Source organism: Zalophus californianus, chromosome 8 (genome assembly GCF_009762305.2).
Source record: "Zalophus californianus isolate mZalCal1 chromosome 8, mZalCal1.pri.v2, whole genome shotgun sequence".
NCBI classification, from domain to species: Eukaryota; Metazoa; Chordata; class Mammalia; order Carnivora; family Otariidae; genus Zalophus; species Zalophus californianus.
The window spans coordinates 116,939,204-116,962,818 of NC_045602.1; the positions used below are offsets into that span (position 1 = coordinate 116,939,204).

A 23,615-nucleotide genomic window follows, 5' to 3' on the forward strand; every position below is an offset into this window, starting at 1 on the left:
ATTTTCTCTTGGTCTTTCACTTTTATTTATTGTAATTTATAACACCAAAATTAATTAATTTCCTTCAGTATTTAGAAAACATAGTTATCATAATATGCATATAATCAATATTATTACATATGTATTTTACCATATTTAAAAAATCACATTAATTATTGTGTAAGCCACCCTTTAAAATTTTTCATGAGGGCGCCTGGGTGGCTCAGTCGGTTGAACGGCTGCCTTCGGCTCAGGTCATGATCCTGGAGTCCCGGGATCGAGTCCCGCATCAGGCTCCCTGCTCGGCAGGGAGTCTGCTTCTGCCTCTGACCCTCTTCCCTCTCGTGCTCTCTATCTCTCATTCTCTCTCTCTCAAATAAATAAATAAAATCTTTAAAAAAAATAAAATAAAATAAAATTTTTCATGAAATCCAAAGTGTTTTCCACTGATAGCTCATACTCAAAGTTCTTGATCAACATTCATCTTTAAAAATTTCTTTATTTTGCAGTGTTTGACTTATCATGAATTAAAAGGAGTAGAATAAGGGAGAAAGGAATTAAGTATAGGCAAATTTTGGCATTTCCTAGATGTCTGTGATGGCCTAAAGGCTTGCAGGGTAGCCTTCTTCTGGACTACGGCAGACCTAACGAGGGGAAGACATAGCCTTTTGGAAAATTTAGCCAGAAATGAGCTGTGTAATCAAATCTCATGAGATTCTATTGATGACATGGTTCTAGACCTGGGAAGTGTTCCTTTGGTAAATATGGGTCATCTGTAACCTTCTCCCTTTCCAGTGTGTGGAGAGTATGGGCTCTGTTATTCTCAAAATAAAACTACTTATGTACGTATGAGCCCAGAGGAAGAATGAAGCTTGAGGAGATTTGTGGGTTGCCAGTTGTTCCCTGGAGAAGAATATGCTGAGACTTTCTTTTAGTGAGAATCTTGGGGAAATAGTAAAGGTTAAATGCGATTTTGCTAACAAGCTTTGATTGCACATCTTTTTTTACACAGTTGAAACACCTTATGGACCTGCTAAGTACCAGGCACTCTGCTAAAATAAGTAGTATCACTGACACAAGATCAGTAAGACTTAATGGCTACCTGAAGACCATCCTAACTTAGGAGACATGCATGACATTTAAGCTAAATCTTTTTTTTTTTTAACTTAAATTCAATTAGCCAATACATAGTACATCATTAGTTTCAGATGTAGTGTTCAACAGTTTTAAGCTGAATCTTGATGGATGAATAGTACTGTCCCATGAGTGATGGATGGGGTCTGGGTATTCCAGCAGAGGGAACAACATAAGCAAAGGTGTAACACGTTTCCTATTATGTTATTTCATTGGAGAGAAGGTAGTCAATTGAATATTTGATGATTCTGTATTTTGACACTACATACTTGTGACTTTATTTAATTTTAGCTTTCACGAAATCTGTACATTTATATTCTGCTTTGTGTTGTACTAATTTTAAGTCGAATTTATATATTTAACAATGAATATATGATTTGAAAGTCTTTCCTTTTCTTCTTGAAGGGCAGATTCCAAATATTCGGAGTACTTTAAATTATAAATGGAAAATTTTACTTTGTTAAAAAGGTGAAAGACATTTAATTTTTTTTTGAAGATTTTATTTATTTATTTGACAGAGAGAGACAGCGAGAGAGGGAACACAAGCAGGGGGAGTGGGCGAGGGAGAAGCAGGCTTCCTGCTGAGCAGGGAGCCCCATATGGGGCTTGATCCCAGGACCCTGGATCATGACCTGAGCCGAAGGCAGTTGCCCAACAACTGAGCTACCCAGGTGCCCCTAAATGGTTTTGTTTTTAACAGGACCATTTATAAGACTGACACCATAGTGAGTATATGTCATCAGAATTGCATACTTTTATTGATTTATTTATTTTTAAAGAGTTTATTTATTTATCTGACAGAGAGCACAAGCAGAGGGAGAAGCAGGCTCCCCACTGAGCAGAGAGTCTGACGTGGGGTTTGATCCCAGGACCCTGGGATTGTGACCTGAGCTGAAGGCAGACGCTTACCCAACTGAGCCACTCAGGTGCCCTTTATTATTATATTATTTTTTATGTAGGCTCCATGCCCAGAATGGAGCCCAGCGTGGGGCTTGAACTCATGACAGTGAGACCAAAACCTGAGCTGAGATAAGAGTCAGACACTTAACTGACTGACTAGTCGGGTGCTTCCCCCACCCCTTTTTCTTAAGTAGGTCTCACGTTCAATGTGGAGCCCAATGGGGGCTTGAACTCATGACCCCAAGATCAAGAGCTGGATACGTAACCAACTGAGCCACCCAGATGCCTGTTTGGCAGGCGGGTGTGGGGTTGTCCTTGACCACATGCCATGTGGTTAACGTAAGTGGTATAGCAGAGCAGCATTTTGAAAATAGTAAACTGAAAGTATTCAGATATTCACTCCTAGCTCCTCCATGGTGCCTTTAGGTTGGTCTTTTGTCCCACTGGGTCTAGAGTGTTGTGCCTTAGCCTTGTGGCCTTTTCTTGGGTGTAAATGATTTCCCTTTTCTTGCTGAGCCTTCTGTCAGGGGTAGCACTCCTCTCCTCCCAACCTACTTTTCTGTCATCTGGGAGAAATGGGCTTGATGTTCACATGAGTTGGAAATTTAATCTCAGAACCTGGTTGTCTGTTTTGGTGTAGAGAGCTCTAGATGACAGCCATGTTCCTTATAATTCAGAAGACTAAGCTCTTAAATTATATTGTCTTGAGGGTGGTGTTATGTTAGACATCACTTGAAATTGGGAATGAATTGTTCCTACATCACCAAGAAATATGCTATGCATATAAGAGGAGTGAGGAGACTAGGCTAGAGGCTAAATCTAGTGCCTGTTTTATTTATTTATTTATTTATTTATTTATTTATTTATTTATTTATTTTTAAAGATTTTATTTATTTAACAGAGAGAGACACAGCTAAAGAGGGAACACAAGCAGGGGGAGTGGGAGAGAGAGAAGCAGGCTTCCCGCTGAGCAGGGAGCCCAAAGTGGGGCTTGATCCCTGGACCTTGGGATCATGACCTGAGCTGAAGGCAGATGCTTAACGACTGAGCCACCCAGGCACCCCTATTTTATTATTTTTTAAAAAGATTTATTCATTTATTTGACAGAGAGAGTGCACACATGCGCAAGCAAGGAGAGCAGCAGGCAGAGGCAGAGGGAGAAGCAGGCTCCCTGAGGAGCAGGGAGCCCGACTCGGGTCTCGATCCCAGGACCCTGATATCATGATCTGAGCCAAAGGCAGATGCTTAACCGACTGAGCCACCCAGGTGCCCCTATTTTAAGATTTAAAAATTTATTCATTTGAGAGAGAGTGAGCGAGAGCGAGAGAGCACAAGCAAGGAGTGGGGAAGATAAGCAGACTCCCTACTGAGCAGGGAGTCTTACGTGGGGCTTGATCTCAGGACCCTGAGATCATGACCTGAGCCAAAGGCAGATGCTTAGCCAACTGAGCCACCCAGGCGCCCCCTCCAGTGCCTGTTTAAAGTTTATACATTTTGGGGGGTTTTAAGTTCTTTTCAAAAGACACACATACAGTTTCTGTAAGATTTCATGTCTTCTTTTGCTTGCTTCTTCAAGTTTACACAGAGGATCTTCTGGGGAATAATTTTGAAACCACTGCAACTAACTGAAGTACTTGCCCATTTTTCTAAGAGAGGTTATAGCAATGGTAGAGGTCAGATTACCTTGAGTTTGAACTAGGAAAGATGAGTGCTCTGGGCTATTTGCTTTGATGACTTAGAAGCCAGAGAATACTGTTGAAATTCTTCTACTTGGGCAGGCTATTTGTTTATGTTGTAAAATAAAATTATTAGTGTAGATGTCCTTAGAAGTTCAGAGAGCTCAGATTATTTTCTAAATCTGGGCCCAACCTATTTGGTCATTCACAGCTTTTAGAAAATGGGCTGTAGTCCATTCATTCGTTGTAGTCAACAAATACGTAGTGCCATCTAAGTGCCAGACTATTCTAAGCTCTCTCATTTGTGAATGTTCTACGTGAACCACAGAATAAATAAGAGAGAAGACCTAATAGGAGTGCAGGCTTATTCAGTTTCTTGCCTTTTTTTTTTTTAAAATATGTACCCTTTAGAAATGGGACACTTTGCTGCGCGGTTTAGATCAGTGATTCTAACCCACGGAGTCTTGATATGTTGTCAGTTATAAAATGAATAGGAAATTATTTGTCACTAAAATACTGAATGTTTACAAATGATTTACTTGTAAATTAACCAGGTATGTTTTAGAGTAATGCCTATAATAGTTTTTGCAAATGATTTATTTTAAAATTAATCAGGTCTATTTTAGTGTAATGCCTACAGTAGTTTAGCTTTCATGTACTTGTGTTCTCTGTTTTCTTGAGTAGGAGTCATAGGGTTATAGCCATTGTAAAAGTGTCTCTGGTTTGCCGTCAGGCATGTAGGGTGGAGAATTGCTTGAGAATTCATTGTTCTAGGGTTAGAGAAATGAATGAGACATGTGGTCAATGCTCTAGGTCTTTCTGTCTAGGGGAACTGATAAGACTGCAGTTGCCTGTAATATAAAAGTAATAAATACTTAAAACTATGGGAGAGAATACTGACAGTAATAATGTGTGCTTGCCGCATGAAAGTTGAACTCAAGACTCACTTATTGAGCCCTTACTATATGCCCAGGAGCTCTGCTGACTGTTAAGTATACAGTGATGAATGGGGCACTCTTGGTTTTAGTGTTCATTAAGTACTATTTGGATCTGACTCTGGGAGAGAGGTGATATTTAGGTTGGTGGTTTGGGGGCAGGGGTGGAAAAAGGTGGTACTTTCACAGGGCCTTGAAGGATGAGTAGCAATTAGGCATTTGGAGATGGAAGTGGAGCAACATCAACAGCATAATCATAGAGTCTTCGGAGACTGTTAGGTGTGCTTTCTGACTTAATTGCAGGCTTTCTGAACTGGGTTAAGGTTGAGTAGATATGTTGCTGCCAGACTGAGGTCAGTTGCTTTGAAGAGTTGATGGGATTACTGACAATGCTTCATTCTCAGAGAGGGGGCATAGCCCTGAAGTGTTCACCTGGATCTCTGTTGGTAAGGTTGCTTTCCTCCTACTTAGCCATTATTCTTTGGCCTTAAGGTATTTTAAAGTATTTTTTCTGAATTGTTTGAAAATAAATTGCAGACTTCTACTCCTAAATACTTTGTTGTATATTTCTTACATTATATTACCATAATATAATTATCAAAATCAGGACCTTATTCAAACTTCACCAAAGATTTTGTTGGTTGGTACATTTTACCTTACTTATGGAAGTGATCTTGTCTTCATTCAGTATACTCTTTTTGGTAACTTGCTTTTTTATGTTGATAAATTTGAAAAGAAATCCAGAAAAATACAAGAATAATAAAACCAACATTCATGTCTCCCACTGCCTGGAACTGTTGGTATTGGCTCATGCATGCCACAGGTCCTTACACTGGCCTGCAGTGGCCCTGCTTCTTCTGGCTGCCTGTTACCTCTCCTCACTCTCTCCTTGCTGCTTGACTCTACTCCAGCCACATGGCCTGCTTGCTATCCTGCAGACACAGCGGGTGTGCTCTCACCTGTGGGCTTTCATTTGGCACATTTATTGAATACCTTTTATACCTGACCAGAGCAAATAGATCCATTGGAAGACTTGTTTCATCAGTTAAGTAGTGGGTAATATTTAATTAACTGGGTCATTCGTTCAATTACTTCAAGTGATTCAAGTCAATTACTTGAGCATTTCTTATATACCAAAACTTTGAGGGGGAGAAAGGAAAGCTGGAAAAGGTTAGGAAAACACAGAAAGTTGAATAACTGATCTCTTTGACCTCAGGAGGCACGTACTTATAAGAATGGATAGTCCTGGACACCTCCAGTTGATAAGTGGGGAATTACATTATTGATTGATTACCCAGCTTAAATATTTCTAGATCTGCCATAGTGTTGGCAACTCTTCAAAAAAAATTTTCAAGTAAGTCCTATTTTTTGATGCAGTGATTCTTTTTTCTAAGATTCCTGTTGGATATGGGGATATAAAATCAACAGGTATGACCAAATAAAGAATGTTTTGAAAATTAATGTGAAAAGGTAGTTCAGTATGTTTTCTAAGATGTTTAAAGTTAAATTACTTCAGTTAGTCATAAATTTTTTTCATGGAAAAACATAACAGCAGGAACTTGATGTTGTCTCAGACTGTGGACTTAGTTTTGAGTAATAAGGAAACAGCAATGAAAGGTTTTTCTTAAGGTTTGAGTTTTAAAGTAAAATACAATTTCTTACAATTTGAACACTAAGGTATACTAATTCTTTATGAGTATTAGTTTTTTTTTTTTAAGATTTATTTATTTATTTTAGAGACAAGTGGGTGGGGGAGGAGCAGAGGGAGAGAGAGAATTCTGAAGCAGACTTCCTGCTGAGCTTGGAGCCCACCACAGGGTGGACCCTAAGATCATAACCCGAGCCAAAATCAATGGTTGGCCATCCAACCGACTGAGCCAGCCAGGCGCCCCAATGAGTATTAGTTCTTGATGAATTTTTATAACTCTGAATTAAGTCAGCTGGGACCTCTCTTTAAAAAACTTTTGTAGGGGCACCTGGCTGGCTCAGTTGGTAGAGCATGCGATTCTTGGTTTCAGGGTTGTAAGTTCGAGCCCCATGTTGGGTGTAGAAATTCCTTAAAAATAAAATCTTAAAAAAATTATCGAGTCATTTTGCTGAATTTTTTCCCCTCATAAATTCCAAAACCAATACATGCCAGGAATAATTAAAACCAAGTAAAAGAAAATAAAAAGTGAAATGTCCTCCCTTATATAGATAGCATTCTCACTCTTGAAGGAGCCCTGGTACAATTTGGTGTATGGCTTTCCATCCTTCCAGACATGGTTATGGTACATATACAAACATTTATATACAGATATAACTTAAAAAAACAGAGTAATGGAATCATATTCTTACATTCAGTGGCTTACAATTTTCATTTATGTATTTTTCTGTGTTAGTACATTATCTCCTTTCACAATTACATATAATTTATTGTATGGGTATTCTATAATTTATTTACTGTCCCCTGCTAAAAATCCTAAGTTATTTCTAATTTTTCACTATTCTGTTTTATAGGCAAAGAGCCTAATATTTGGCAAGAAGGGCTCAGCCATGGTTGCACACTTCCTACTGGCTGGTGATACAGAGTCTCTGACTCCCATCTTCCAACTGAGTGCCTAAAGCCATCTGATGAGATGCTGGGTGCTATATAAATTGAGACATGAACATAGTCCCTGTCTAGGGAAGTTGTACAGTATGTGAAACAGAATTCCTACAGCTCTTGAGGGCACTTGTTAAAGTATGTGTGTATACTCTGAGTAAGAGGCTTAGTAGGGTGGCCAGGTTTGAAGAGGAGTGTGTGGTACAAGTGATGTCAGTACTCCAGACAGGGTGGTGCCTTTGGAATTCTTTAATTGGAGGGAGGAAGATGGGTTGATCTGGAAATGGAATGATGTTTCTGTGGTGTTTCTTTTGGAACATGGGCTTAGTGGTGAGTACAGGATGATCTAGAAAGATGGCTGGGAGAGAGATTGTTTTGTTGAGGATTCATTCACCAGGAATGTATTATGTAAGTAAGCAGGAAGGAGGGCGGTATTATCATCAGAAACATCCAACAGGGTCCCTGGAGGCCAGGATGCTGTCGTATTAGTCACTGTTTAGTAACTGCTGTCCTGAGCTGGTACCAGTCTTGGAATTTCTAACCCAGGATGGAGTCCCAATCCAGGAAATCTGTGTGAAGGAAGCTCTTGGACCGCAGGAGGAGGGGCCAGGGAAGTCAGCGCACATCTAGTCAAGAGCAAAAGAGAGGTGATAGCCCCTCCAAACACGGCTCCGGCATTTGGGGCAGCTCTGCCATCTTGTGGAATAAATGCTCAGTGATTTTTTTTTTGAGGACTGAGTGCAGAGGTTTGCATCTAGGGGAAAGCCTTGGCAGGGTTGTTTTCCTCCCACTTAGCTGTTCTGTGGCTTCAAAGTAGTTTTCTTGCATATATTTTTTTTCTGCATATATTAAATTTTTTTTTATTAAATAAACTCTACCCCCAATGTAGGGCTTAAACTCACAACTCCCAAGATCAAGAGTCGCATGGTCTGCTTTCAAAGCCAGCCAAGCACCCCTCTGCATATATTTTTAATAAGTTTTAAGACTGAAGTAATTTCAGACTTATAAAAAGTTGGAAAAGTAGTACGAAGAATTCCTATATATCTTCAACCGGATTCTCACACTAGTTTGCAGTTGGCCATGTTTGCTTTATTGTTCTTTTTTTTTTTAATGATTTTTTTAAAAAGTAGGCTCCACGCTGGGCAAAGCTCGAACTCAAAACCCTGAGATCAAGACCTGAGCTAAGATTGAGATGGATGCTTAACTGACTGAGCCACCCAGGTGCCTCCCCACCACTTTTTTTTAAAAGATATTTTCTTTTCTTTCTTTTTTTTAAAGATTTTATTTATTGTCAGAGAGAGAGAGAGAGTGCACAAGCAGGGGGAGTGGCAGGCAGAGGGAGAAGCAGGCTCCCTGCTGAGCAGGGCTCCATCTCATGACCCTGGGAACATGACCTGAGCTGAAGACAGACGCTTAACCTATTGAGAGTCACAGGCACCCCATCATTTTTTTTCCAAAGTAATCTCTACACCCAATGTGGAGCTTGAACTCACAACCGTGAGATTCAGAGTTGCATGCTGTACTGACTGAGCCAGCCAGGTACCCCAGTTATTCCCTTTTTAAAATTAATTAATTTTTAAAGATTTTATTTATTTAATTTGTCAAAGCGAGAGAGAGAGAGAGAGAGAGAGTGAGCACGAGCAGGGGGAGGGTCAGAGGGAGATGCACGTTCCCCGCCGAGCAAGGAGCCCGACACTGGACAAGATCCCAGGAGCCTGGGATCATGACCTGAGCCAAAGGCAGACGCTTAACTGACTGAGCCACCTGGGCATCCATATTCCCTTTTTTAGAAAGTATTATTTTTGAATTGTTTGGCATAAGTTGCAGAACTTTACCCATAAATATTTCAATGCATATTTCCTAAAAACAAGGACATTCTCTTACATTACTACGATATGATTATCAAAATCAGGACCTTATTCAGACTTCCTCAGTTGTTCTAATAATGTCCATTATAGCAAAAGTAGGAAAAACATTTTTTCCTGGTCAGGATCCAATCCAGGATGACACATTGGATTTCATTGTTTCTTTAGTCTCCTTTCATCTGAAATAATTCTTCAGTCTTTCTTTGTCTTTCATGACCTTGATATTTCTGAAGGATATGATGTCCCTCAATTTGGTGTTTTCTGATGTATCCTCATGATTAGATTTAGGTTATTAACTTTTAGTAGAAATACCATATAGGCAATATGTTCTTTTTAAGTGCATTCTATCAGGAGGCACATGATAATCTGTCCCATTTATCGGTGATGTTAACTTTGATGACTTGGCGAAGGTAGTATCTGTTTTACTGTCAAGCTATTATTTTTCTCTTTATAATTAATAAATTTCTTGTGAGAGGATACTTTGAGGCTATGTAAATATTTTGTTTCTCCATGAAACATTGACCTACTATTTTAGCATCTCTTGGTATTTTTTGTCTGAAACAGCGTTTACTCTGATGACTGCCACATAGTGATTTCTAACTTTAATAATTTCTTTTATATTTTATTAATTTGTATTCTATTATAAGGAAGAGGTTTCCCTTTCTTTCTTTCTTTGTATCCACATGGATTCATGGATTCTTTGTTCTATGGGTTACAATCTGTGTCTGTCATTTTTTTCTTTTTTAAAGATAATTTGAGAGATAGAGCATGAGCAGGGGGAAGGGCAGAGGGAGAGAGAGAATCTCAAGTAGACACCCTGCTGAGCATGGGGCTAGATGTAGGTCTCTATGTCATGACCATGAGATCGTGACCTGAGCCAAAATCAAGAGTTGGACGCTTGGGGCACCAGGGTGGCTTGGTCTTTAAGCATCTGCCTTCGGCTCAGGTCATGATCCCAGGATCTTGGGTTCAAGCTCCGTATCGGGCTCCCTGCTCGGCGGGAAGCCTGCTTCTCCCTCTCCCACTCCCCCTGCTTGTGTTCGCTCTCTTGCTGTGTCTCTCTCTGTCAAATAAATAAATAAAATCTTAAAAAAAAAGAGTTGGACGCTTAACTGACTGAGCCACATGGGCGCCCGGTGTGTCTATGGTTATTTATTTAAATACCCGCATTGTCCTAGATTTGGCCAGTGGGAGCCTTTCAGACTGGTTCCTGTATCTTCTTCATTCTGTGAGCCCTTCTTTATATGTATATTTTTAAGATTTTATTTACTTAAAAAAAAGATTTATTTATTTAATTTTTAAAAAGATATTTATTCATTTAAGAGAGAGACAGCATGCGCAAAAGCTGGGAGTGGGCAGAGGGAGAGGTAGAAGCAAACTCCCTACTGAGCAGGGAGCCTGACAGAGGGCTTGATCCAAGCACCCTGGGATCACGACCTGAGCTGAAGGCAGATGCTTAACCCGCTGAACCACCAAGGTGCCCCTGAAGATTTTATTTTATTTATTTATTTATTTATTTATTTATTTTTAAAGATTTATTTATTTATTTTGAGAGAGTGAGAATGAGAGAGAGAGAGCACACATGAGAGGGGGGAGAGCCAGAGGGAGAAGCAGGTTCCTCGCTGAGCAGGAAGCCTGATGCGGGACTCGATCCCGGGACTCCAGGATCATGACCTGAGCCAAAGGCAGTCGCTTAACCAACTGAGCCACCCAGGCGCCCTAAAGATTTTATTTTTAAGTAATCCCGACACCCAACTTGGAGCTCAGACTCACAACCCTGAGGTCAAAAATTATGTGCTCCACCAAATGACCAGCCAGCTCCCTCCCCACCATGGCTTTTTTTTTTTTTTTTTTAAATGTGAGCACTTCTTTACTTTCTGGTTTAACAAGATGTTCAAGCTCATCTTGTACTTAACCCATCCTTTCAGCAAGGATTTAGAAATCCTTGGATTTCTCCAAGAAGTTCTGATTTATTTTAAGTGAAAAACTGTATTTAGAAACCAAGATCTGGGTGCTAGGTATGCTTGTTGCTCTTGGGGTATACATAGGAAATGTGGAAGTTCCTCTTACTGTCAGCATTTCTAGCCCAAGCTCCTCTCTAGACATAACCCACTATCAACATCTTGATTTTCTATCTTTCTGGTTTCTTTTCTCTGCATCTAAAAAAATTTATTTACTCATTTAAGTAATCTCTGCACCCAGTGTGGGGCTCGAACTCACAACCCTAAGATCAAGAGTTGCATACTCCTCTGACCGAGACAGCCAGCCATCCCCCTTTCTGTGTATTTTTGTACTATCTTTTTTTTCCCCACCTGTAACCATACATGGGGTTATATACTATGGTATGGATCAGGCAACTTTCTGTTTTTCACTTAGTATATCTTGAGATTATCCATATCAGTAAGTACAGAGCTACTTCATTCTTTTAAATAGCTAATTAGAATGAAATAATGCAGACTTCCCATAGTTTATTTAACTGTTCCTCTACTTAAGGACATTATTTTTTATTCAATGCGTTTGACTAGACTTGCTGTGAATATTTAAATCCATTCATGTTTCTCTTTGATTGCCTTCTTTTGTTTCAGAGTTGATAAAGTTATTTCTTCACAGACCTGAAAAATGTTTTACCCATTATAGTATTGGAAGTACATGTCAAAAAAGTGTTAAACTATTGGGATCACATGGCGTCATTGCTGACAAGAATACCAGCTGTATTAGGGGATGGTGCTGAGGGTGCATACGTAAGACAATGAGACGTGGCCCTTATCCTCTGGCTGGAGAAGTAGCAAATAACAGAATCCAGGAGTAGATCTGAAGTGCTAAAGATGAGGTGCATCAGGTAGTCATTTGTGCCAGGAGTTGATGGCATGCAGTCCCTGAGAGCCACGGCCATCTGGGCAACTTCCTGCATGTGGAGCAGGCTGAGTTTGGATAGAAGTGAACATTTGGCCAAGCCATGGAGGAATGGCAGGGAGAGGGCAAAGCCTGAGTGGAGGTGTGAGCTATGAGAGCATGAAGCAGTTGTTTGGACCAGCAGTTAGCTAGGTAGCTGCTGAGGCCTCATTGTGGATTAATGGGAGATGAGTTTGGAAAGCAGGGTGGTACTTAGATTGACATGGGTTTAGAATGCCAGGGTGTGGTCAATGAGACTAAATATCACCATCATAATCCTCTAACTGTGAGGTTTGAGGTTCTGGTAATTGGTATTTAAAAAAGGGTTAAATAGGATATGATTTCTAAGCCATATTTCAGAAAACATAGTTTAAAAACTTTTTTTATTATAAAGATAATGTATGTTTATCATAAAAGGGAAAGTATAAAAATATTACCCAAGTATAAAGAAAACGAGAGGGTTCTGATCCTGCTTTATATGATCTACTGCTATGTAGCAATATTACCACAAACATAGTGGCTTAAAACAACACATTTATTTTCTCATAGTTTCTGTGCATGAGGAATCCAGGCGGAGCTTAACTGGGTCCTCTGCAAGACTGCAGTCAAGGACTTGACCAGGGCTGTGTTCTTATCTGAAAACACTGCTGGGGAAGGATTTGCTTCCAGGCTCACATGGTTGTTGGCAACATTCAGTTTCTTGCATGCTGTCAGACTCTCAGTTACTTGTTCCATGGGCTTCTCCATAGAGTAGCTCACAACACAGCAGCATGTTTCATCAAGTCTTCAAAGGAGAATACCTGCTAGTAAGGTAGATGTTAAATATTACATAATATAATCACAAAAGGTTTTTTCAAGAAAGGTGGCATACTATCACCTTTGCTCATTCCAGTAGAGGCAAGTTATAGGTCCTGCCTACACTCAAGGGGAAGGGATTACACATGGATGTGAATACCAGGAGGCGAGGATTTTTAGGAGACATTTTATATTTTCCCCCCAGAAGTAAAGAAAACATTTCTTAGAGTTATTGTTCTTTTTTTTTTTTTTTAAGATTTTATTTATTTGAGAGAGAGAGAATGAGAGAGAGAGAGAGCACGAGAGGGAAGAGGGCCAGAGGGAGAAGCAGACTCCCCGCCGAGCAGGGAGCCCGACATGGGACTCGATCCCGGGACTCCAGGATCATGACCTGAGCCGAAGGCAGTCACCTAACCAACTGAGCCACCCAGGCACCCTAGAGTTATTGTTCTTAAAAGCAAATTCAAATTCTATGGACCGTTTTTCTCTGCATACATCAACGTATAGTAGTAATTTTGGGAGAGGCAAAAGCAAAGGGTGACTCTTGAGATTTTGAGTCTCGGAGCCCAGGGGAGAGTTCTATGCTTTGCCTTGATTCCTCCAAACAAAAGTCTGTTAAACATGAGGAAGAGCATAGAGCATTTAAGTGATAACACCAGTAACTACTTGGAAATACTGATTTCCATACTGTTTTCTAAAACAGGTGTATCTTGGTCCCAGTGATTTACTTTCTACCCAAAGGGTAATTCGATTAACCTTAGCTTTTGAACCAGGCTCCTTTGAGGATTTAATTTTCATATTTTCTGCCTTTTGTCTCCTAGTAACTGCTCCCTCATTGACAAAAGACAGTAGTATCCCATAGTAGATGATGTCACTTAGCTGGCTGGTGCCATCAGTGACATATGATACAGATAAACTCCCATTGGGAAATACACACCTGTGTGAGACCTGGGATCTATGCAGACTGTGTGTGGCATGTTTTTCTAGCACAACCATTTGTCTATATATTCCATTTCATTTCATGTTACTTTTCTTCTCTTAACTGCATCTTATTAATTTGAAGCTCTTTCTTTGTTATATAAAATGATTTTAAAGCATTCTGCTTTGGGATGTGTATGTATATGTATAATTTTTCACTTGTTTAAATTGCCCGTATGATGGCATCCGTCACATCATCAAGTGTAGCAGCTTTGTTATCATACCCTAGTGCTGATTTTGAAATATAGAATATGATTTAGATTGACTTTAATTATTTTTTTATTTCTTGTGATTGTGGAATGGTATTTGAAAATGTAATCCTAATATTTACCAATGGTTCAGTATGCTTTCTGCTTCTAATGGAAATTATATCACTGCATTAAGGAAAAATGTGATTCACTCAAGAAGGGTCTACTCAGGATATTCTTGGGTAACCTAATCAAATAGGGTAGGAGAATTTGAGTTTAAGGTGATTGCTCTCACTGGGGTGAGAGCATTGTGAAGTGAGTCTTCAATAAACTCTTTCCAACACGCATGAATTCCTTGTTGACAGCTCTATTTTTTGTCATTGATACATGATAGACCATTGCCTTCTGCTTATTTGTTTTTTGGGGGGGGCCGCATTTCAAACATTTTTTGCCTCTTTAAATTTGATCATTGACTCCCAAATTCTCCTCATGCCTTCAAGATCCATTTATTTGGTTGTCTTTTTTTTTTTTTTTTTCCTGTCTCTGAGTCCCTTTGTTCAAACAAAGTACATGATAGCAAAATCTCAAAAACCTTTGTAACAGTTACATTCTCTTTGTGCAGAAACCATTGTGAGATCCCTTTGGTTTCATAAAGAGATCCCACCAGAATATTCCCTAGTTCTGTCCACACACACAAGTATCAGGATTGTAGTAAGTTTGAATCTGGTCCAACTCATGAGTATTAAGTGCTGGGTTGGGTCCCTGATTTTTTTGGTTTGTTTTTTAAGTATTTTCCCCTATTCTTTCCCCACAGTACAACCTTGAGAACTTGTATGGCTGCTTAACAAACAAACAAAAAACATGTTGATCTTTTCTTTCAGAAGATGAATCATGGTTGAGTCTGTATTATTTATCCTTGAAGTTGTATCCATTCTCTCCAAACAGTAATCTGGGGAGGTAATGGCTGTCTGATGTCTCCAGCTACATATGCATTCTGCTCTTTCACTTTCTGTTGCCATGTATTAATGCATATGTTACAATAACTAGGGTAAGTACAAGGGATCTTTGTTTTTGTTTCTGTTTTATTTTTCAGTAACAAATACTTTTAAGAAAGCAGATGATTTTGTGACATGTAAAGCACCAGCTGTCGACCTAGATCACAAGTTCAGGTGCAAGGTTGTGGATTGTTTAAAATTTTTCCGCAAGGCCAAACTGTTACACTATCACATGAAGTATTTCCATGGGATGGAGAAGTCACCAGAGCCAGAGGAAAGCCCAGGAAAGAGGCATGTCCAAACGAGGGGCTCATCAGTTTCAGACAAGGCCAACCAGGAGAGCCTGACCAGGAAGCGGGTCTCTGCCAGTTCCCCAAGTAAGTATTTTGGTTCTGTGTTGTATCTATATTGTAGAGGACTCTGTTGCTGAGGTCACACTGCTTGCGTTTCTGACACAAAAAAAGGCATTAGGTTGGTCTGGTCCAATTGAATCTCAAAGATTGTAAATGACAAGTGATTCTTAGGAGTTGCATCATGGGGCTGTGGCCCTCCTGGAAGAAATAGAAATACCTAACTGTTATTCTTACCTTGGCCTCCTGCTGTTCAAGTTACCTTGAGAAGTCACTTAGCTTTTGAAGGCCCTGTAATCCTAGTATGACTGGGGACAGTCAAGGAAAGGGACCTCCTTCAGAAGCCGGCAGTGAACTTGAGCTCAGAACAACATGGGTGCAGTCATTCTATCCCCCAAACCTACTCCATCCCTGCTAGCAGGGCAAAAGAACAAAAGAACTAAAACGTGTGGAATTCTTTTGCTGTTTCCAAATTTGAGTTCAATTTCATCTTAATTGTAACTGAAGATATTTTCTAACAACACTGTTTATTTTGCATAGAAACGATAATGGTGGTAGTAAGGGTTACCACAAAATCTCATGTTCACGTCTTATTACAAAGAACTGTTTTGGAGATTTTTTTCTAAAACTTACAGAGTGAAAAATTACATGTTTCTGGGGGAATTTCAGAAGCCTTTTTTTTTTTTTTTAAAGTAATCTCTGTGCCCAGTGTGGGGCTCGAACTCATGACCCCAAGATCAAGAGTTGCATGGTCTACTGACTGAGCCAGCCAGGTATCTACAGAAGACTTTTTAATGAGTTTTCAGTAAATTCTACAAGCTCTTCAGCTTCTTTTTACCTGAAATTGTAACATCACTATTTTTGGCTTATAACTTCTCCATTAAAATACATAGGTTTTTTTTTTTTTAACGATTTACTTATTTAAGAGAAGGTGGGGAGGGGCAGAAGAAGAGAATCTTTCACGCAAACTCCCTGCTTAGTGAGGAGCCCGATGTAGGACTCAGTCCCCCAACCCAAGAGATCTTGACCTGAGCCAAAACCAAGAGTTGGATGCTTAGCCAACTGAGCCACCCAGGTGCCCCAAAATACATAGGTATTAAATGGTATATGGAACTCCTAGGACATGTGACAGTGTTCCCAAGAAAGTGTGAAATCAGGTTTCAGAACAGTGGGGCAGGCCATGTTAACTAAGGTGATCTCTGACCCTGTGAGAGATCAGTCCTCAGCCATGTTGTGAAGATATAGTGGGAGTTTCTTAGTCATATGTGATGCATTATTCATTAGATATATAATGCAAGCCACATGTAACTTTTTCTAATAGCCACATTTTATTTTTATTTTTATACTGTTTATTTTTTAAAGATTTTATTTATTTATTTATTTATTTATTTATTTATTTATTTGAGAGAGAGGGAGAGCACAGAGGTAGAATGAGAGGGAGAAGAAGACTCCCCGCTGAGCATAGAGCCTGATGTGGGACTCGATCCCAGGTCCCGGGGATCATGACCTGAGCTGAAGGCAGACACTTAACCGACTGAGCCACCCAGGCGCCCCTCTTTTTACATTTTAAAATGTGGCTGTTAGGGTGCCTGGGTGGCTTAGTTGGTTAAGCGTCTGCCTTTGGCTCAGGTCATGATTCCAGGGTCCTGGGATCAAGCCCCACATCGGGCTCCCTGCTCCACGGGAAGCCTGCTTCTCCCTCTCCCACTCCCCCTGCTTGTGTTCCCTCTCTCGCTGTCTCTCTTTCTGTCAAATAAATAAAATCTTTAAAAAAATAAAATGTAAAAAGAAACAGGTGAAATTACTCTTACTAATATATTTTATTAATTCCGTATATCCAAAATACTGTCATTTCAGCATGTAAGCAGTATAAAAATTTATGGTGCGCTATTTTATATTCTTTTTCTTATACTAAGCCTTTAAAATCTAGGGTGTATTTTATGCTTACTGAAATTTCAATTCAGACTAGCCACATTTCAGGTGCTCAGTAGCTGCATATGGCTAGTAGCCTTTGTATTGCACCCTGCAGCTCTAATACCCTCAGCTTAGGCAATCTAGGGTGCACTTGGTGAACCTAAGCATTGAGCTAACAGGAGCTGCCTGAGGATGGCCAGCTGGCCAGTAGTCACCCAGGAGGGAGACCCCCATGAGGGCTGCAGGGCACAGCAGCACTCACCACCTTAGTTACTTCACCAGAGTCCTGCTCAGGTACCCACCAGTGGATGGCTGTCTCAGAGCAGGCTGGTATGAACCAAACAGCAGTAGATGATGGTCAAGGCCAAGTGCCAGTTATTTATTTGAAACAAAGCTCACAGCTATCAAAACTCCTTTCCTATATATATCCAGTTCAGACCTGTGTGGGAAGAGAAGGTTGCTTATTGAACATTGGATTAGAACACTGGAGTTAGAAATGCCTCAGACTAAAATAGATTGATTTGTTAATTCAGCACCTATTTACTGAATGCCTATTATGTGCCAGGCTCTTTTCTGGGCATTACAAAAGAGACCTAAGTCCTGTTCTGCTTGAGATCTTGGTTGTGGATATTCCTGGCACAGAGAAAGAAAGACTGGCTCAGTTCTCAGACCGGACCATTCTCTTGCCTGGGCAATGCTTGTTCCATTTAGGGCCAAACATTGATTTCTTAGGAATCAGTTAACATCCTTAAGGATGTTAATGTCTATTACTGGCCAGTCCTGCTGGCTTTGGTGGCCATTCTGTGTCTTTTAGGTGAGTTTATATCTTTCTGCCATTGAATACATATTTAATTCTGGGGGCAAGCTTATTTCCTAGAACTTGAGGGACCTGTCACTGAGATTTTCCCCTAGGTCACAGCTGGAGGAGTAGCTAATCCAGCTGCTTGGGAATCACACTAGGTGACTTTTTTTTTTTTTTTTAAGATTTTGAGAGAGAGATTGAGCATGAACCGGGGGAGGGGTAGAGGGAGGGGGAGAAGCAGACCTCCTTGTTGAGCATGGAGCCCTATGTAGGGCTTGATTCCAGGACCCTGCCAAAGGCAGATGCTTAACCAGCTGAGCCACCCAGGCACCCCTAGATGACTTGTTAAAATACAGATTTTTTGGGCCCTGCTTTCTAGACATTCCATTTCAGTGGCTCTAAGTTTAGAATCTGTAATTTTTGTACTCTCCACCCTCAAGTATAAAAGTGACATATGATTGCTGTGAAATCGGTACCACAGATTACTGAGAGAAAAGGTCTCCCTCTCCTTGGCATTTCCACCCTGTTGCGGATGTGACTATTTCTGTTTAGCAGACTTTTTTCAGACATTTTCTGTGCATGTCCAAACACATACATGTCTAAATAGAAAATATCTTTTACACAGTATCATATGCAACTTGCTTTTTTCATTAAAGATATCTTGGCCATCATTCCCTATCAATGTAGATATATGGCTCTACCTCATTTTTTTTTTAAGATTTATTTATTTGAGAGAGCGAGAGCACAAATGGGGAAGTAGCAGAGAGAGAGGGAGAGGAGAATCTCAAGCAGACTGTTTGCTGAGCATGTAGCCTGACTGAGCATGGAACCTGATGTAGGGCTCAACCTCACGACCCATGAGATCATGACTTGAACTGAAATCATGAGTCAGACCCTCAACCGACTGAGCCACCCAGGTGCCCCTAGCTCTGCCTCATTTTGACAGTTGTCATTATTTCATTGTATGGGTGTACTGTATTTTAAACATTTTTCCTATAAAAAGTTTATATTTTGCTAATTTTTTTCACACTATCAAGTGCTAAAGTAAAGTAAACCTCCCAAAGGTTAATTTGCCATTGTGTACAAGTAAACCCAATGGGATAAATTCCTGGAGGTGATTTGCTTTGGCAAAAGGTATATGCATATTTAAACTTCTGAGGAATGATGCCAAATCACCTTTTGGAAACCTTGTCCCAGTTTGTAATCTCCTACCAACTAGTTATGTCTATCAGGTTTTTACATTCTTATTGATATTATCAAATTTTAAATTATCGAGTATCTGATAAATAAAAATATATCAGTGGGTTTTTTAGTATTCTTAAAATTCTGGAATATTTTAAACATATAGAAAAGTACACGGGATTATATAGCAAATGTGCATATATCCATCCTCTGCCCAGACTAACATATGTTAACTTTTTTCTGTATTTCCTTCAGATTTTTTTTTAAGATTTTATTTATTTGAGTGAGAGAGAAAGCACGCGTGTAAGAGCACAAGCAGGGGGGAGGGGCAGAGGCAGAGAGAGAAACAGGCTCCCCGCTGAGCAAGGAACTCGATGTGGGGCTTGATCCCAGGACCCTGGGATCATGACCCGAGCTGAAGGCAGACACCTAACTGAGCCACCCAGGTGCCCTCAGATTTTTTTTTTTTTTTAGATTTTATTTATATGTTTGACAGAGAGTGTGTGCACATAAGCAGGGGGAGCAGCAGGAAGAGGGAGAGGGAGAAGCAGGCTCCCCGCTGAGCAGGAAGCCCAACTTGGGGCTCGATTCCAGGTCCCTGGGATCCTGACCTAAATCCAAGGCAGACATTTAACCAACTGAGCCATCCAGGGGCCCTGAGTTTTAGAAGTTCTTTATATTATATTTTGGATACTAACCCTTTTTCAGAAATGTCATTTGCAGATCTTCTCTCATTTAGTAGGTTGTCTTTTAGTTTTGTTGGTTCCTTTGCTATGCAGAAGCTTATTATTTTGATGTAGTCCCAATAGTTTATTTTTCTTATATTTCCCTTTCCTCCAGAGACATATCTAGAAAAATGTTGCTATGGCCAGTATCAGAGACATTACTGCCTGTGCTCTCTTTTAGGATTTTTATGGTTTGCATGTCTCACATTTAGGTTTTTAATCCATTTTGAGTTTTTTTTTGTGTATGGTGTAAGAAAGTGGTCCAGTTTCATTCTTTTTAATGTAGCTGTCCAGTCTTCTCAGCATCATTTGTTGAAGAGACTTTTTCCCATTGAATATTCTTTCCTTCTTTGTTGAAGAGTATATAACCATATAGTTAATGGGATTCTTTCTGGATTTTCTATTCTCTTCCATTGATCTACGTGTCTATTCAAAGTTTTTCGGTGTTATTGTATGTTACAGTGATCTGCAGTTAGTAATTATGACTTGCTGAAAACTCAGATGATGGTTAGCATTTTTTTGCAATGTTTTTTTATTTAGGTGTGTACATTTCATTTTTTATTTTATTTTTTTATTTTTATTTTTTTTTTAAGATTTTATTTATTTGATAGAGAGCGACACAGCGAGAGAGGGAACACAAGCAGGGGGAGAGGCAGAGGGAGAGGGAGAAGCAGGCTTCCTGCGGAGCAGGGAGCCCGATGTGGGGCTCGATCCCAGGACCCTGGGATCATGACCTGAGCCGAAGGCAGACACTTAACGACTGAGCCACCCAGGCGCCCTGCATTTCATTTTTTAAATACATAATGCTATTGCATACTTTATAGACTACAGTATAGTGTAAATATACCTTTTGTATGTGCTGGGAACCCAAAGAATTAATTCGATTCACTTTATTGTGACCTTTGTTTTATTGTGGTAATCTGGTACCAAACCTGCAATATCTTGGAGGTATGCCTGTAAATGTGTAAATAGAGTAAATAAATTGTGGTTTCTTGATCCAGTGGAATACTACATAGCAGTGAGTGAGCGGACCACAGCCATATCCACCAACATGGGTGCATCTCACAAATACAGTGTTGAGCCAAAGAAGCTAGTGTAAGCTCATAACCTATGTGATATATTTTGTTAAAGATTTTATTTATTTGACAGAGAGAGAATACAAGCAGAGAGAGGGGTAGGCAGACGGAGAGGGGAAGCAGGCTCCCCACTGAGCAAGGAGCCCGATGCAGGACTCGATCCCAGGACTCCAGAATCATGACCTGTCCCGAAGGCAGACGCTTAACCGACTGAGCCACCCAGGCGCCCTGATATGGTTTTATATAAAATTCAAAACCAGATAAAAATAAATCTGTGGTATTTGAGGGTAGGACAGTGGTTACCCTTCAAGGGAGATGGATGAATGACTTGGTGGGGTCAGGAGGGAGATTTCTGGGCTCCTGGAAATATTCTGTTTTCTGATACGTATGGTGGTTTTACAGATGGGTTCATTGTGAAATGTATCAATCATACATTTATTATGTGTGTACTTTTCTGTATATGTTTTAGACCTCAATAAAGAACCTACTTAAAACAAGTTTTTTTTTTTTTTAAGATTTTATTTGAGAGGAAAGAGAGAGAGAGAGAGAGAGCAAGCAGAGGGAAAGGGAGAAGCAGATTCCCCTCTGAGCAGGGAGCCTGATGCAGGGCTCGAACCCAGGACACTGGGATCATGACCTGAGCTGAAGACATACGCTTAACCAGCTGAGCTACCCAGGCACCCCTAAAACAACTATTTTGAAAATACTAAAAATGCCGTAAGAATGTAAGAAAATAAACTACAAGAAGATGCTGAGAAAAAAATTCAGATTTTCAATTGAAATAATTGAGGAGCTTTTAATTTTTGTTTATTTACCTCTGTTTTATCCCCAAATGAATCCCTTCTTTCTGTCCCACAGCACTATTCCAGGTTTTCCTCTCTTGCCTTGATTGTTGTAATATTTTCTCAACCAGTTTTCTTCTCTCCATTCTTTACCCACTATGGTTTATATGTCATTTTGCTGTCAGGGATCTTTGAAAATACTAACCTGATCATATCACTCACCTGCTAAAAAATATTTAAGGATGGAATGATGGCTTTTGCAGAGCATAATGTTAGTGCTGGACATGTGTGTTGTGAATCCTATCCGATTCTTGTAGTCACTGTTGGACTTTTTGTAGGTTTCTTGACTTCTCTGTGCCTTTCTGCATAAACTTGAGTTCTTATGATGAGTCTGTGAGCTAATCTATTTAATGAGCCTGTTTTAGGGTCCCTTAGGCGGGGTGTGCATTTCCTTCTTCCACTTAACCATGATTTTATTTGTCTCATCCAGCCATGTATGACTAAAGTTGGTGCATTGGTGTGAGCTCTTCAGCTGGATTGTAACTGCTATTGGGGAGGAATTAATGTTGTTGCTTCAGTATCCCTGGGCTCTGCTCAGATCTGTGGACACAGGTAGTGCTTAGGGATTGGTACTTGTGTTGATAAATGGAGATCAAATTGAGGTGTCAAGACCCAGTAGATATAGTAGTCACTGGATAGTGCTGGAGTGACATGTGGGCAGGCAGTACTAGGGAGCAAGTGGACGTGGGTGCAGCCTATCCCAGATGACACAGAGCCTCTCGAACCATGTTATTCCAAAGGCTGAGGCTTGACAGGAGGCTATAAGGGGACTGAAGAAAGTTATGCTTGCCTGACCACCATGGTGTTTGCCCTCTGCTAGGGCATAATTCTGCCTGTCCCTGATCATGGTAATTGTCCGAGGAGGGACCTTGCCCAGTATAGTGCACCTGAGTACAGGGTGGATGTCTGACCATGTGCGGATTGCTTGTTTGGTTTAGGGATTCCTGAATAAATATGCTTTAGGGTCTTGATTTGTGTTAGTGATATGTGCAGGCTCGGAGTCAGCCCACCTGAATTTGAATCCAGCCTTTACCACTTGCTTGCTATGTGACTTTGGGTAAAGAACTTGCTGAACTTTAATTTTCCCCTCTGTGAAATGAAAATAATAGTTTTACCTACCTCAGAGCTTTGTTACATTAAATGCAATATAATGTAAAATGCTTAGCACAATATTGGGCTTATAGTAAACTCTTAATGAATAGTAGCTCTTTGTCTCAGTGAAATCATTAACGCAGGCAGTTAGAGATCTGAGTTCTAAACTCAGCCGACTACTAACAAGTTACAAAATCAGTAACACAGGTTGTTGCCATTTTGGTATAATTAAGAAACCTGAGTGGTTGATTTTCACTTTTGTGTACTACTCTTGGGTCTCATACCAACATACCTACCTGAGATTTTATTCTCTCTCTCAATGCAGACGGATCCCTTTCCCTGTGATTTGGAAGTCTCTTGGTGAATTTTTACCTGCCTGTTTCCTTTTTAATAACAAGACCTGCTGTGAATATACTCACCTGGCTGGCAGGGGTGGACAATACAAAATGCTTTAGGGTGAACAAAAGGGATTTTTAAATTCTTCTGCTTTAACTTGTTACTCCTCTGCTGATCCTTTGTAAAACTGGTCCATTTGGTGACACAGGCCACTCATTGACTGTCTGGGGTAGAGCCTGGTCATTCCTTTCCTGTACACTCCTCAGTGGAGAGCAGTTTTGTGCAGCCAGGAAGGATCACACCCCTGCCCTCATGTCAAGTGGACACAGACCTCATGGATGATTTCACAACTCCCCCTTGCCTGATTGTGCAGAT

At 40.2% G+C, this 23,615-nt stretch overlaps 1 protein-coding gene across 3 annotated transcripts in view; it reads left to right on the forward strand.

Moving 5' to 3' along the window:
- The window catches only part of PHF20 (PHD finger protein 20), a 146,001-nt gene that overhangs the window by 84,524 nt on the left and 37,862 nt on the right, over nt 1-23,615 (forward strand). For all 3 annotated transcript variants that reach the window (XM_027621550.1, XM_027621551.1, XM_027621552.1), the window contains exon 10: nt 15,020-15,298. In XM_027621550.1, coding sequence (XP_027477351.1) covers nt 15,020-15,298 — 279 coding nt within the window. The remainder of the gene's footprint in view (nt 1-15,019; nt 15,299-23,615) is intronic.